The sequence below is a fragment of the Podarcis filfolensis genome (assembly GCF_964270895.1).
Source record: "Podarcis filfolensis genome assembly, chromosome: 5".
In the NCBI taxonomy this organism is placed as follows: Eukaryota; Metazoa; Chordata; class Lepidosauria; order Squamata; family Lacertidae; genus Podarcis; species Podarcis filfolensis.
In genome coordinates, this window is record NC_139608.1 from 42,119,647 (window position 1) to 42,133,171 (window position 13,525).

General features: G+C 44.4%; 1 protein-coding gene across 4 annotated transcripts in view; it reads left to right on the top strand.

The window, feature by feature from the left end:
* Window positions 1–7,367: 7,367 nt before the first annotated feature.
* The window catches only part of LOC310763351 (prominin-1-A-like), a 34,652-nt gene continuing 28,494 nt past the window's right edge, over window positions 7,368–13,525 (top strand). Inside the window, exons 1-2 of one of the 4 annotated variants that reach the window (XM_083615308.1) lie at window positions 7,368–7,590; window positions 9,409–9,749. In XM_083615308.1, coding sequence (XP_083471434.1) covers window positions 9,620–9,749 — 130 coding nt within the window. In that variant the 5' untranslated portion in view covers window positions 7,368–7,590; window positions 9,409–9,619. Of the gene's footprint in view, window positions 7,938–9,408; window positions 9,750–13,525 lie in introns of all 4 variants that reach the window. The other 3 variants (XM_083615307.1, XM_083615310.1, XM_083615309.1) reach the window with 3 other exon arrangements.

The window sequence follows — 13,525 nt, forward strand, 5'->3', positions numbered from 1 at the left end:
TGGGTAACATCCAGTAGCTATAACTCTTATAGGGTTAGGTAACTGCACTCAGAGATCAGGGTTCAAATCCCCACTGCCATGAAGCTCACAGGGTGACCTTGGGCAGCCGCTGCCTCTCAGCCTAACCTACTTCACAGGGATTAAATCAGGGGAAGAGTCACAGTGGCCCCTGCTCTTCCTTTTGAGACCCTGGTGGTTCCCCTCTGTCTGCCCCTGTATATCCCCCTTAGCTAGCCTACTGCCCTCAGGAGTGGTGGAGGAAGCATCTCCAGTGTTTGAAGTATGAACTGTCAGGACAGTTAGCTTTGGTACATGCAGTGGGGGAGCATCTTGTCCTTCACTTCAGCAGCAAAATGTATTGTGCTGACCTCACTTGCTGGATCATCACCTTGTTGTGGTGAGTGGGCTTGCACGTTCCTATGACCCTTGTGAGCAAAGCCATCGGGAATCTCGTACTCCCAGCAGGGTCACCCAAGGCGGTAAGGTCAAAGGGAAGGTGCTAGACAAAGAATGATCCAAGAAGTCCTCAACAGCAGAACAGGCGGATGATAACAAGCAGTATGTTACAACGGCTGTGAAGGCAGATGAAGGCTGCAGCAGATAGGATCTACCGGTTCGTTGTGACTACTCGTGCCATCGGAACAGAGCTCTACTGCAAAGACTGTGAGTTGATCAGCATGCACTGATCTACACACATAAAACAAATTCACGCACAGGTGTCTTCCAAAAACCCATCCCACGGACTCATTGTTAAAACCGTGTTTATGGAAGGCAATCTTACTCGGCTACGAGCGATCGCCAGAGAAGAAGAATTGTGCTGACCCTGTCTCTCTCGCCACGAGGAAGCACAGGATTGCCGTATATTAAAGATGGAATTTCAATTCCAAAATGTATTTCTATCCCACCGCTTCCTCCAAGGTGGCATACATGCCTCTTCCTACCCATTTTGTTTTTACCTTCACAACATCCCTGACAGCTAGGATAGATGGAAAGACTGTGACTGGCTGAAGGTCACCCAGTGATCTTTGTGGCTGAGGCTCAGGGGTGCCAACTTGAATAAAATATGGGGGTGGCAGGTAAGCCCCATCCCTCATAATTAATTTGAGTGGCACACCATTTGAATGGCAATGCCCATCAACTTTGGTCCCCCCCCCGGCCCCCTCAAAATTTTATTCGGGCACCCCGAAGCACTCTTGGCCCCTAGGGGTCTTATGGGCTGAGATGAGATTTGAACCTTGGTCTCTCTGGTCCTAGTTCAGGACTCCAGTCGCTTCAACCCAGGACTCCAAGACAACTATCCACTCCTAGTCAGACCCTTGGGGGCTTTTGTTCTCTCTCTCTCTCTCTCCCTGCCCGCCAGCATATTCAATAAAAAAACCCCAACTCCTTGATAGTTCCTAGAGTGGCCAGAGGCAAAACAGGAGAGGCTGCTGCCCATTTAATAGCTGTGGGAATTTCAGCAAGTGAATTTATTGCATTTCTACCATTGGCCATTTCAGAAACTGGATCTTTTCTCATGGGGGAGGTGTTTATCTGGCAAAATAGGCCAGTTTCAGTCATATGTATCTTTCTAATCTAGGGCAAAGGACAAGCTTCAAGCAAGCAAAGCAGCATCTTTGGTCTGGCAATCTTTGTTGAATCCCAGTGTTGGGGCTGTTTGTTTTTGCAAAACAATTCTGTTCCCCTGAGGCGTGAGCTGCTTGCTAAGGAATGTCCCTCTGGAAGGATAAAGCAGGAGTCCAGACTCCCAGGCGGCTGCTTCAGTCTACCCCAAGGCACCCTTAGCTCTTTAACAACGAAGTTTCCTGTCAGAAATTCCTCATTCCCCAGCCTCCACTAGGGATAGCTTTAGCAGCCGGAAATGAGGTGCTACAAACCCTCTGAGGGTGTTTGATTTAGGAGAAGGGTGGGCCTGGTTCCTTTCACAGGAGGAGCGGAAAGGCCTAGCGAAGAAATCAGTAGCTCCTCCCTGAGTTTACATTACTACAGCAAAGGAGCAATGTGGGAAAGCTCTATCCTCACAAAATAATTAGTTTTTACGAATCCTTTTGCTAATGGAACAAAACTTTCGGTCTAATCAAGCTTATCCCTGTGCACCATACTTCCGAAAACTACAATGGATGACATCAGTTTCAGAAAGATTACTCCAAGAAGTCCCTTCATTTTTGAATTTGTGACATACAGTTTTATATGGAAACATACTGAGCTCTGACTCAAAACCCTCTCACCTTGCCCCAGTCACCCTGAGTCACTCTCTCGCCAACTCAAACTGCAAGACTGTGATGCTCATATAGCTTTACAGTATCTGTAAGGCATGGCCCCCTCAGGGCCTGATCCTCCCCCTTGGAAATCTACCCTTAACTGCCCAGGGGGAAGGATCCTGATGTGTTTTTAATCTGTGTATATTTTTTATTGTGTTTTAAACATATGTAATTGAATGTTACTTGCGAGCTGACTAGGTAGGATTTATATTCTGAGCGATTGGGATATAAAGAATTGCAATCCATAGTAAACAATAGATTCAAATCTCAGAGTGAACCTGTCTGGTATAGTAAAAACTGGGCCTGCATCACTCCCCTAACTTATTCACTGTTGCTGATGTATTGAAGCGTACATCAACTTCTACTAGTTGCATAAAATGGAAAGTCGAGGGGCAACATGTCAGCAGCCGATCTCACTTCGGTGTCACAGCTGGAGATTGTTACTTAGGCTTTAAAATACAGGAAGGTTATTGAAATGTTTGTTTATGTCTTTAGCTTATTATGCCTATTATAGGTAGGAACTGAAGTCTTTCTGAAACCCTCTGAGTTAGTGCTGTGACACAGCCTCATGCCCTGGCATGTCTGCTATTCAAGAGAGTGTCACTCAGACCATGGGGAGACTAACAAACATATTGTGGCACAAGCTTTTGGGGGCCAGAGCACACTTTAATGCTCGAGAACATTTGTGACAGGGCCAGTGAGCGGTTCAGTTGAGCAAATATGCCAGCAGATTCTGGTCATGTTTACTCCGAAGAAAATCCCACTTTATTTAATGGAATTTATTTCCAAATAAATGAGCATTGGATTACAGGCTTAGCTTTTCTTTTTTGCTCTGGAAACAGGCAGAGACAGCAGCAATTAAAGGAAATCAAAATATTATTTAACAAGCCTTGAGTGCATGATAGTAAGAAACTGCTTTCCTTCTAAGAGGAGTTGGAGTTGGTAACAAAATACCAAATGTGTTACCCAACAACTCATACAGTATACCATTAAATACTTACTAAAGATAAGGTGAACAAGCAACAGCCAATTGTGTCAGTTAATAATTCAATAATCTAACTGTAAAGTTGATAAAGGAAATCAGTACTAATAGGCTTTCATTTTTAATTATGACTTCTAGTGCTTTTATGTTATTCTGCTGTCTCCTTCAACTCATTGTTCCACCAAATGCTTCCCCACAGTGCCTGCAGTTTTCACTCAAGGAGCATTCCCACACAACACCCAGGCCTTGCTCAGCGTGGCTTCCTTTTTTTGGTTCTGCCTCTCAGCTCCTCTCAGTTGCTCTAAGCTTACTTCTAGCTGCCCTGCCTACATGCAGCAAAGCCTGGGATTCACCAAGGCACAATCCATTATTATACAGCATGCCAGGTCAACCCAGGGTACTATATCACTCCAGCTGCAGCTTGTTGTAATCATACAGCCTTCACCAACCTGGTGCCCTCAGCTATTTTGGACTACAATTTGTAGTACTAGTAGTAGTAGTGTTGCCACCTTCGTTCTGGCAAAATATAGGACAGGGCAGGGTGGGGTGGTTGCAGGAGATTTTTCCCCATCTGGTGATGAAGTGACTTCAGACCAATCCATTGCAATCTATTGCAGCCTAACCAGATTGCCCTTCTGGAATTTGTAACACACAAACATGCGCATGAATTTTAAAATCTGTCTTCACTTGGCTACCCAGAGTTTAAATAAATGACCTTTCACGGACATGCATTTCATGAGGATGCCTAATTTGGCAGAGAGAGAAAGAGAATTCCTGAAATACAAGATATAACTGTATCAATACAGGACATAGCATTTTAAATTGAAATGCAGGATAATCCTGTATTATACAGGACAGGTGGCAAACCTAACTACAAGTCCCATCAGGCTCAGCTGAAAATGCCCCTCTGTCCCAAACAACATAGTTTCTCTGTCATTTTTCACCATAGAAATGTTCCCTTTTGTTGTTGTTTTTTTTAAAAAACACCTAATATTAGATAATGACTTTCTATGGGGTTCAGTCTCATCACCATCTTATTTGTATGCCACCTTTCCACAGAAAAGAATTGTATGAAGAGGTTTATGACAAAGAAAACAGGAAGACATCTCAAAACCAACCAACAATTTCACAATACAGTCACAACAGAATAGCCAATATAACACCATACCCAAAACCACATCAATTCAGTATTGTAAGTATAACAAGATTGCACTAATAACATTACATCTCCTGGCAATAGCTTTCTGGCATTGCCAAGAAAAATATTAACCAAATCACTGAACAGCAAAATCTATTTAAAGAGCTATCTTCTTCAGTCACAAGGTAAGATGTTCCATTCTAAAGTATGGTTTATGTCCCATCATCCAGATTATGTACTTGTCTATGCAAACATGTTTACCAATAAAAACCCAGAAAATGTCAGCCACACAAAACCGATAAAATGGGAACTGAAATGTCAACAAGTGGTTCCTGAAGGTTCCTGAATGTTTGCTTAACATTTAAATCTCATCTCTCCCCCTCCCCCATTTCCCAGTAGCCTGAACAACTTACCATGATGAACCACTTTAATGAGAAGTATGGTAGTGTGCCACATGCCTAAGTCTTCTTCCATAGTTTGAAAAACTTTAAATTCTGCATGCATAGCATTACACTCTTGCATTCCATGCAACTATTCATCCTGAATAACTATTCCTTCCAGAGTTATTTTGTACAGTAATCACAATCACCAAGGGCTGAACAACACAATCAGCAGACAACTTCACTATAATGGGCTTCCAATAACATTATTGGCCTGAGAGGCTTTGGAAAGCAGCAGAAACATCTTGGTGCCTTACCGTATCCACGTCCCAGCATTCCAGGTGAGATGGCGCTTTCTGCAAGAGAACCTGGATAAAAAATGCAGCATGAAAAAAACAAGCTTCCTCCATTGTTTGTCTTTTCTGTTTTACTGTACAGCTTTTAATTGATGCTTATTGTTTTTGTAATACTATGTAAACTTGTGAGTTCTACCTGAAAAGTAGTATACAATGGTGCCTCAGGTTAAGAACTTAATTTGTTCTGGAGGTCTGTTCTTAACCTGAAACTCTTCTTAACCTGAAGCACCACTTTAGCTAATGGGGCCTCCCGCTGCCGCCGCACAATTTCTGTTCTCATCCTGAAGCAAAGTTCTTAACCCGAGGTAATATTTCTGGGTTAGCGGAGTCTGTAACCTGAAGGGTCTGTAACCCTTATATGAAACTCATAGCAAACCTTCCTTCAACAATGTTTTTAGATTTTGTCATTTCCCTCAATTCTGCTACCATTTGCCTTTTCTCTTTGGATACTTTCCCATAAATCACAGATGTTTTGCAAACAAATATAGGTTTCCAATTTGAAACTGGGAACAGATGATTTCTATTAATTATAGGGGTGTGTCAAAATTTAAAAAGTATTGAAATTGTATTAATGAAAAGACAACTGACCTTTGTGCCAAAAAGTGATATACAAATAAACAATGATGACGACGGCTATACATAGTTTCTGTCTGTTTATAAATAATTTATAAATGAAGTTGTACATAAATTTACTTACATATTTTTAAATTATTACATTTATAACCCACCTTTTTTCCAAGGAGCTGAAGGTGGTGGTATACACCCTTCTTCCGCTCTCTTGTGAAGTAGGCAAGGCTGAGAGACAGAGCCTGGCCTAAGGTCACCCAGTGGTTTTCACGGATGAGTGGGGGCTTAAGCACTGGTCTCCCGGGTCTAAGATGACTACGACCACACGCTGGCTCTCAAATGGTAAGAAATTATTACCAGAGATGGAATCCAAGGGGATGAACTGTGGAATTAAATAAACTTGAGGATGAGGGAAGGGTGAAAAGAATGATTACATTTTGATAGATTATCTTATTTTTGGAATAATAATATTAAAAGGTGGCCTGATATTTGGTAGCGGAGGCAGAAAATGCAAATGGAAGCCCTATGGTTACCTAATTAACACTTGACAACTTGGTAGCTTAAAATCCACTGTGTGAGGAAGACCCACAATTTCATGCATAATGGCAAAGACAACCCTAATAATAGTGTTAATCAGATTTGGTGATCCCAACCCGAATAGCGTGGCAGCAAAATACAGACTAGGTAAGAGTTTTTGCACGTTCAAGACACTCCCCATATTTGCAGGAGAGTGCCACAGTGTTTACAAAAAGCAGACTTCCTGAAGGTAGCATATGCACAAAGCCCACAGAACAGTTGTGTGCATTCACAGTCAGTTAAAGACTTGCCTTTTGGCTCATTTGTTTCCTAGCCACTAATAACAGATCCTCTCCAGTGCTATTATTTATGATTTTAAAATAAAAACTGATAACCCCCTTGATCATAAAATATCCGAGAGGTGAACAAACTTACATTGAGAATAAAGATCTAGAAGATACATACCCAGTACAACTTATGGATTTACACTCTTTGGAGATATTAAAATCTAGCTAGGATCAGGCAGTTTGTAATAATATTTAGTGTGTGGGTTAAGAACATTATTATACTATTATTATAATGTCCATCCAGCGTGGTGTACAAGCTTTTTTCTTCAATAATAATATAATAATAATGTATAATGGAAGAAAATCCTTAATTACTGTTTATTCAGTACAACGCTAGCTACAGATAAAACTAATAACCATTCATTTCACAAAGTGAATAGTAAAAATAATAAAGTTTTGTGTTTAGTGTTTTATTGAAAATAGCCATTGGAAAGCTTTATTACTGTGTTTATTAGAGGGTTTTTTAATGTATTGGTTTTAACTGCATAAAAATATTTTAATAAATATAAATGAATAAAAGAGCTGGAAATGCAGAAAAACAAAGTTGCTGAGGAACCATCTTGCGCACGGGGGAGAGACAGAAACAGTCTGGTGAGTTGGGGAAGTATCCAATTCTCCATCTGTCCGGACCTCCCGCCCTCTTCCCTTGAGCATCTAAGAGTCTCCAAAGCTCCCGAGTCTGCAAGGGGCTGCGCTCAAGAGTTTCCCGCGGGCTCCGGCCTTTGGGAGCCTGGGATGGCCTTGGGGGCGCAGGGGTTGCGCGCGGATGTCCTGGCTTGCTCCCGGGCCGGGGAGGGGGCACGGGCAGCTGGGAGGGGCCAGAGCACCGACCGAGAGAAAGCGGCCGACAGGCGGGCCGGGGAACGGAAGGGAGGGCAGGGCGGGGACTGGAAAGGAGGTGAGGCTGTTCTCCAGGGTCCAGCCCCCTCGCTCCACGCCGAGAGAAATCCGCTATGGGCACCGGCGCCCGACGGAGCGCCCTCGTTGTAGCCTTTGCTCTCCTTCTCCCGCGCCCCCCAGTGTCCGCGAGGGGGCAGCGGCAGGTGAGGCTAATCCCCCCCTTCCCCAGGCGCGCGTGGTTTGGGCGGCTTTCTGAATCCATCTGCCTCTCCCCGGCCTGAGCGCGACCAAGCGTGGGATCTGTCGGGCGGGCTGAGGGGAGGGAGTCGGAGCGCGCGCGCGCGAGGAGAAGTTGAGACTTTTCTAACTCCCTCCCGGGCGGCGGACAGTGGCGCTTGGCGGGTCTCCGGAGCCTGGCGTGGCGCGGAGAGGGCGAGTCCGTGCCTCCCTCACAGCCGGTGCTGAGCTCCGTGGCGCCGGCGGCAGCGCCGCTTACTTCCTCCTCCTCCGTGCTGCCTCGTTGGGGCGCCGCAGGTGAGGAGAATTTTCGGTGAGAAGGACTTTCCGGGAGGAAGTGTGCGCGTTGGGTCGCTTGGAGGGTGGGACGGATGGGACGGCCAGTGCGTTTCATCCTTTTGGCTTCGCCTCTTGGTTCTGGCTGGTGTTTCCTGAGTAGGGGGCTGCTGTCTGGGGTGTTAGTTCTTGGAGTGGTAGAGGCTCGAGTTTGGCGCGAAAGAGGCTCTGTTTCTGCCATGGGCTTCGTAAGGACCTGAGAAATGCTCCGGCCCCGAGTCAGGCCAGAGGCTCATCTTGTCCGGCCACCTGTTTCTGCCCCCCCCCCGATGATCCTGGGGCCCCGGAAAGCTTCCACATCAGCTTTGAATCTGGAAGGGATCCCGAGGGTCATCCAGTCCAACCCCCTGCCATGCAGGAATCTCAGCTAAAGCTTCTGTCCTGCTTTCCTCGCTCTCCTTCCAAGTAATATTCAGAGGGACAATATTTCCAGCCTTTAGCTAGAATAGTTATCTAGGCCCATGTGCAGTCCTCTAAAAGCGCAAACGTGCTGTTGACATGATTATTTTTCTCCAATGAACTCTGTAGTTCAGGAAGGCAGAAAATAAGCACATAAAGTTGTCCCCTCCCCGCTGAATTCTACGCTGGAAAATGCGTCACCTGTTGGATTTTGGTTTGTCAGGCAGCGACTGCCGGTAAATACATAGAGATCCAGTGGTGATGGTGATGATAACAAATCACTTGCCACATTCCATCTCAGAAAAGGTTTGCTAACCGAACAATTCATTTGGGTGATGCAGCTCTGCAGCCAGTGTTGTTCAAACCATTTTGGGGGTGATCATAAAGGTAAGGTTCAAAAATGGCTTTGTTGTGCTTTAATTCTAAAGCAGCCTTCCCCAGCCTGGTGCCCTTCAGATGTTTTGGACTGCAATTACTATCGGTTCCAGCCAGCACAGAGGCTAATGGGAGTTGTAGTCCAAAGCGTATGAAGGGCCCCAACTTGGGACAAGTTGTTAGAAAATAATGAACTCATCGACATGACTGCAATACTGGGCCCTGCTGCATCATGGTCAGTGTTTGAACTCCTGAAGTCTTCCTTTCCTTGCAGTCGTTTGCATTTTCTTGCTGTGCTCTTGCCCATATACTGAGGTTGGCAGAGGGGAAGGTGGAAGTATTCAGATGACAGGTAGGGCATATGCCTCCTAACCTTCTGTGCCAGCCCCCTAAGCTACTGTTTGAAGGTTATGGGGTGGCATGATTTGGCTAAAATTGGGTGAGGAGGGAGTTAAGGGCATGAGCTTGTGGATTGCATTAAGGGCCTCTTATTTTCACCTCTGTGTCCTAACTCCAGAACATCCCTGTGGACTACATTATCCACCCACATCCCAACTTGGACAAGGAAGTTGGTGCTATTTCATGTCCACCCCCCCACCACCACCACCACTGCAGTCTTTTCCTGGTTGACTTCTGAGCTGCACCAACTCACTAACACATTTGCTTTATTGCAGGCAGGCAGTTGAGCTCCCTGGTCTGGTGGGGCAAAATTCTCAAATCCTTTGCATCCAAGGGAAGGGTGAAAAGAAACCATTGCAGAGGCCAGCTGTCCTTCTCGGGCACTGCACGGGCAGGGATTCCTGTGAAGGAAATGATCTGAAGCTCCTCAGGATCTTTCTGAGCTTGCCCAGGAACTTTAAAAGGGCCCTCATTTCCACTACCAAGATGGCTCTGCAAAACTTCACACAACCTCAATATCACCCACAGCCCACTGGCCCAAGTGGTGGTCTGCTGGGCTTGTACAGTATGGTGCACTCCTTCCTAGGGATGGTACAACCCAACACCTTCCCAGCAGGTAAGTGGTATAGCAAGACAGGTTTTGCCAGACCAGGTCTTCCCTATTATCAAGGGCTACTGTGGTACAGAATAAAATTGGGTTATGAGCCTGTGAAGGGAAAACATATCTTCTCCAAAGACTGTGATCAACAGCTTATTTTCTCCATTATGCACACAGATCCCACTTTCCAAACACCCACTAGGTGAATATTCACTTATTGAATATGAGGAATTAACACCTGAACCTTGCTGTACACATCACAGATTTAGATATCAGAACCGAGAGCATTTTTTCCTTCCTTGTTTGCTTGTTGGAGAGAGGAGATGGGACAAATCAGAGTGCATTTTGCAGAGGGATTTCCTGGTTTGATTTTTGCGGGGGTGGGGGGAGTCAAAATTCAATGATCAGGAATGCGTTATAAATTTCCCCATAGGAATAAATGGAGATCAATGACTTGTTATTCAAATGCTCGTCAAACAAATGATTTCAGGGAACACATTGTGTTTAGATAGCAGGACCTGCATGTACTGAGAAGTTGCCTTTGGGATAGATGTTGCAGTTGACAACTTTCCCAGGATGAGACAAGAATTGATAACTGATAAGAGGTGTGGATGGCAAACAACTTTTGAGTTTCCAGTACCTTGCTATGGCACAATACAGGGATATACTGTCTACCTAGTGCTGGAGACAAAGGCCTGTACCCTGCAAAGTTGGCCTGTTAGTGTGTGGAGTCCCACCTGTACAGCAGGACTGCCTCTCCCTATGTACACCCACACCCACAATCTGTTCTTTAGGATTGGGGAAAACCCCGGAACAGATTTGTGGGTGTGTAGACAAGAGGGAGAGGAATTCCCATTACACTTGTGGAAGTTCTTGTACTAAGGGGATGACTTTGGATACAACCAGAAAACTGTATTTTACTACGCTAGGATGAGATATTGTGTGTTTTGTTTTCGGAGTCCATGCTTGTGACAGTATGACTAAAAAGTGGGTGGAGGAGATGATGGGGCATACCGTAATTTACACATCAGTGAGTCTGGCAGATAGAAGCCACATACCATTAGCTGCTGGGTGCGTTTATTGTGCAATATTCCTTCCTCAAATGTTGAAAAAATATGAGCCAACCTTTGGAGAGTCTTCATATCTACTGAGAGAACAGCATGCAGTGCAATTCTGTGCATGTCTGTGCAGAAGTAAGCTCCTGTGAGCTTAATGGGAAATGCTCCTGTGTAAGTGGGCACAGGAATGTGGCTTTTATTTCTCCCCTTGCTCCATTTGCCTGCTTGCTTGTTTCAGGCTCCTGTGCCAATCGCCAGAACAGGTTTTTTTAAGTGTAAAAAAAAAAAATTCTTAAAAAGAAAAATAAATTGCTGAACAAATATTTGATGACTTATTCATGCAGGCACTTGAGAAAACAACACAAAAAGAAAATGGTGTCTGAAGCACAGGAGACAATAGGCACCTAGTTTATAACTACTGTGTGTGTCCTTTGAGGAGGGAAGGCAGAGGGAAGCAGCAGGCACCCTGCAGCAAAACAAAAGTCCACACCCACTCCTGTTTCTGTATACGTCTTTGTGCAGTTTAAGAGGAGCCACATAACTAACTTTCAGCCTGCCCATATGCATTTTGCATGATAAACCTCCAAGCTGTGTCATGCTTTCTAATAAATGGCGCCAGACTTTCATGTAAAACTCCAGCAGAAGGTCTTAGAGGTCTCTGGCGAGAAAGAGAGAGGGATTATCCAGAGACATGTTGGTTCCGGCGACAGAAAATACAAATGGCCCCTCACTACCAATGATTTGTTTAATTGCATCTCTGCCCATTTCACATATAATCATAGCTGTCAACTTTTCCCTTTTCTTGCGAGGAATCCTATTCGGAATAAGGGAATTTCCTTAAAAAAAGGGAAATGTTGACAGCTATGCATATAATTGCAGTTTACAGACAGCCTTCAAATGCAGCCCCACATACAGTCCTATGCAGTAGTCAAACCTGGAAGTTACCAGAGCATGGATAACTACAGCTAAAGGCTCTCTGAGGTCAGAGCACAGGTCACCTGACACCACCAGCATGGCCTTGTCATTTAAAAATGTCCCTCATTCTCTGTGTTATATATGAATAGGAGGGAGACATGATTAAAGAAGCGTGGCAGCCTTTGCTTCATCTAGTTTGGCCTTGAGGTAGGCTGTGTTATCTGGGATAATCAAGAAGAAGGCCCTGAGATTATGATTTCTTATCTTCTTGTGATGCAACTTAAAACGTTGTTGGTTCCTCTTTTTGTAGCAGTGTGTTGCATGCTGACTCATGTTCTGTTTGTGGTCAGCAACCTTAACTTCATGACCTTCCCAACAGTTACTGACTCCTGCTCCTTTAAAGACCAGACACAGACAGATTCCTAAAATCAATGATTTAGCTAGTCACAATTTAAAGGTTTGTTGTGTGTTTAGCTAGTCACAATTTAATGGTTTGTAATAGCTAGTGAGGATTGGTGCCCCTTTTGACCTTCAAACCATCAAATTGGTTAGGTATGAATAAGATCCCTGCCCTTATGGGAAAAATTGACTCACAAATTAAGACTGGCAAGAGGAACAAAGCACAAAGATAGATACCTTTGCTGGGAAATGCTGGAGCCTTACTTCATCCACAAATTCTCCAGAAAAGCAAAGACCAGTTCCAACTCATGGATCACTTAATAAGATTTTTTTTTTTTTTAAAGCAGATGTATACTGTTTTAAGTTTAGGTGTATGTACAGGAATACAGGTTTTCATAATGTATTGGATGCTTCAGGTAAGGGATGAAGCCAAAAGCTTCCTCTTTGTTGTTGGTCCCCATATATGGTATTCAGAGGTTTATTGCTGGGGGGGGTGCATTGTCAGTCCTGGGGCCACATTCCCTTCCAGGCAACCTTCCAAGGGTTGCATGCCAGTAATGGGTGTGGAAAAAGGCACACGTGGGTAGAGCAATTAATGCAAATATTACTTTTCCTAGATAAGGCTATTTTCCTAACACGCACTCAAACTCTCTTTCATCCATCCAGGCAGGCAAGAGGTGTTACCAGAGTTCAGGGGCTCATTCCAGCCAGGCAAAAGTATTAGGTCTGCAGAGGAGAGCCAACGAGGGGTGTGGCCTGGGAAGGGTTCTGACTGTGAGATAGAGAGGCTTGGAGGAAAATATTTTGCCCCTGGGCCTGAGTTCCCTTTGCCTCTGACAAGCAAGGTTCCATTTAGCCATTGTAGCTAATAGTGATTAAAAGATGCAATGCTTTTAAAAAGCTGTATAAGGGCCGAATGAGGTGTGCGGGGAAACATTTCATTTTCAGAACCATTCCTAACAGCTTCTAACATGGCATTTGCTGCCATTGTTGGTGCTCCCTGCTGGGTTTATATTTGCAATGAATTAACTGCCACAGTCCCTAAATTTGGCTAATTATGGCCAGTTCAGGAACCCACCAGTCTATCTGTGAAATGTTGGGTTTTATTGTCCAGATCACATATGCTACACAGCATAAGAACCAAATATCTGTCATTTTGCTGTCCCTTCACAGTTTTGAGGGATCCTTTTGGAGTACCTAACAGTCTCCTTAGGATTTTACTGTGCTGAATATTTTGGCGGTCATTTGCAAATCTCATACCTGCCTCCAGATAATTTGTCAACAAGTTAAATATTGCTTCTCACAATAGAAAGTCCTTCAGGGTGGCCTTCATGGCTTATTTCCCTCATTTGTTTATTCTCTCTGCTTTTGATTGTTTGATCACTTGCCATTCCATAAGCAGACCTGTTCTCTTATCCCATG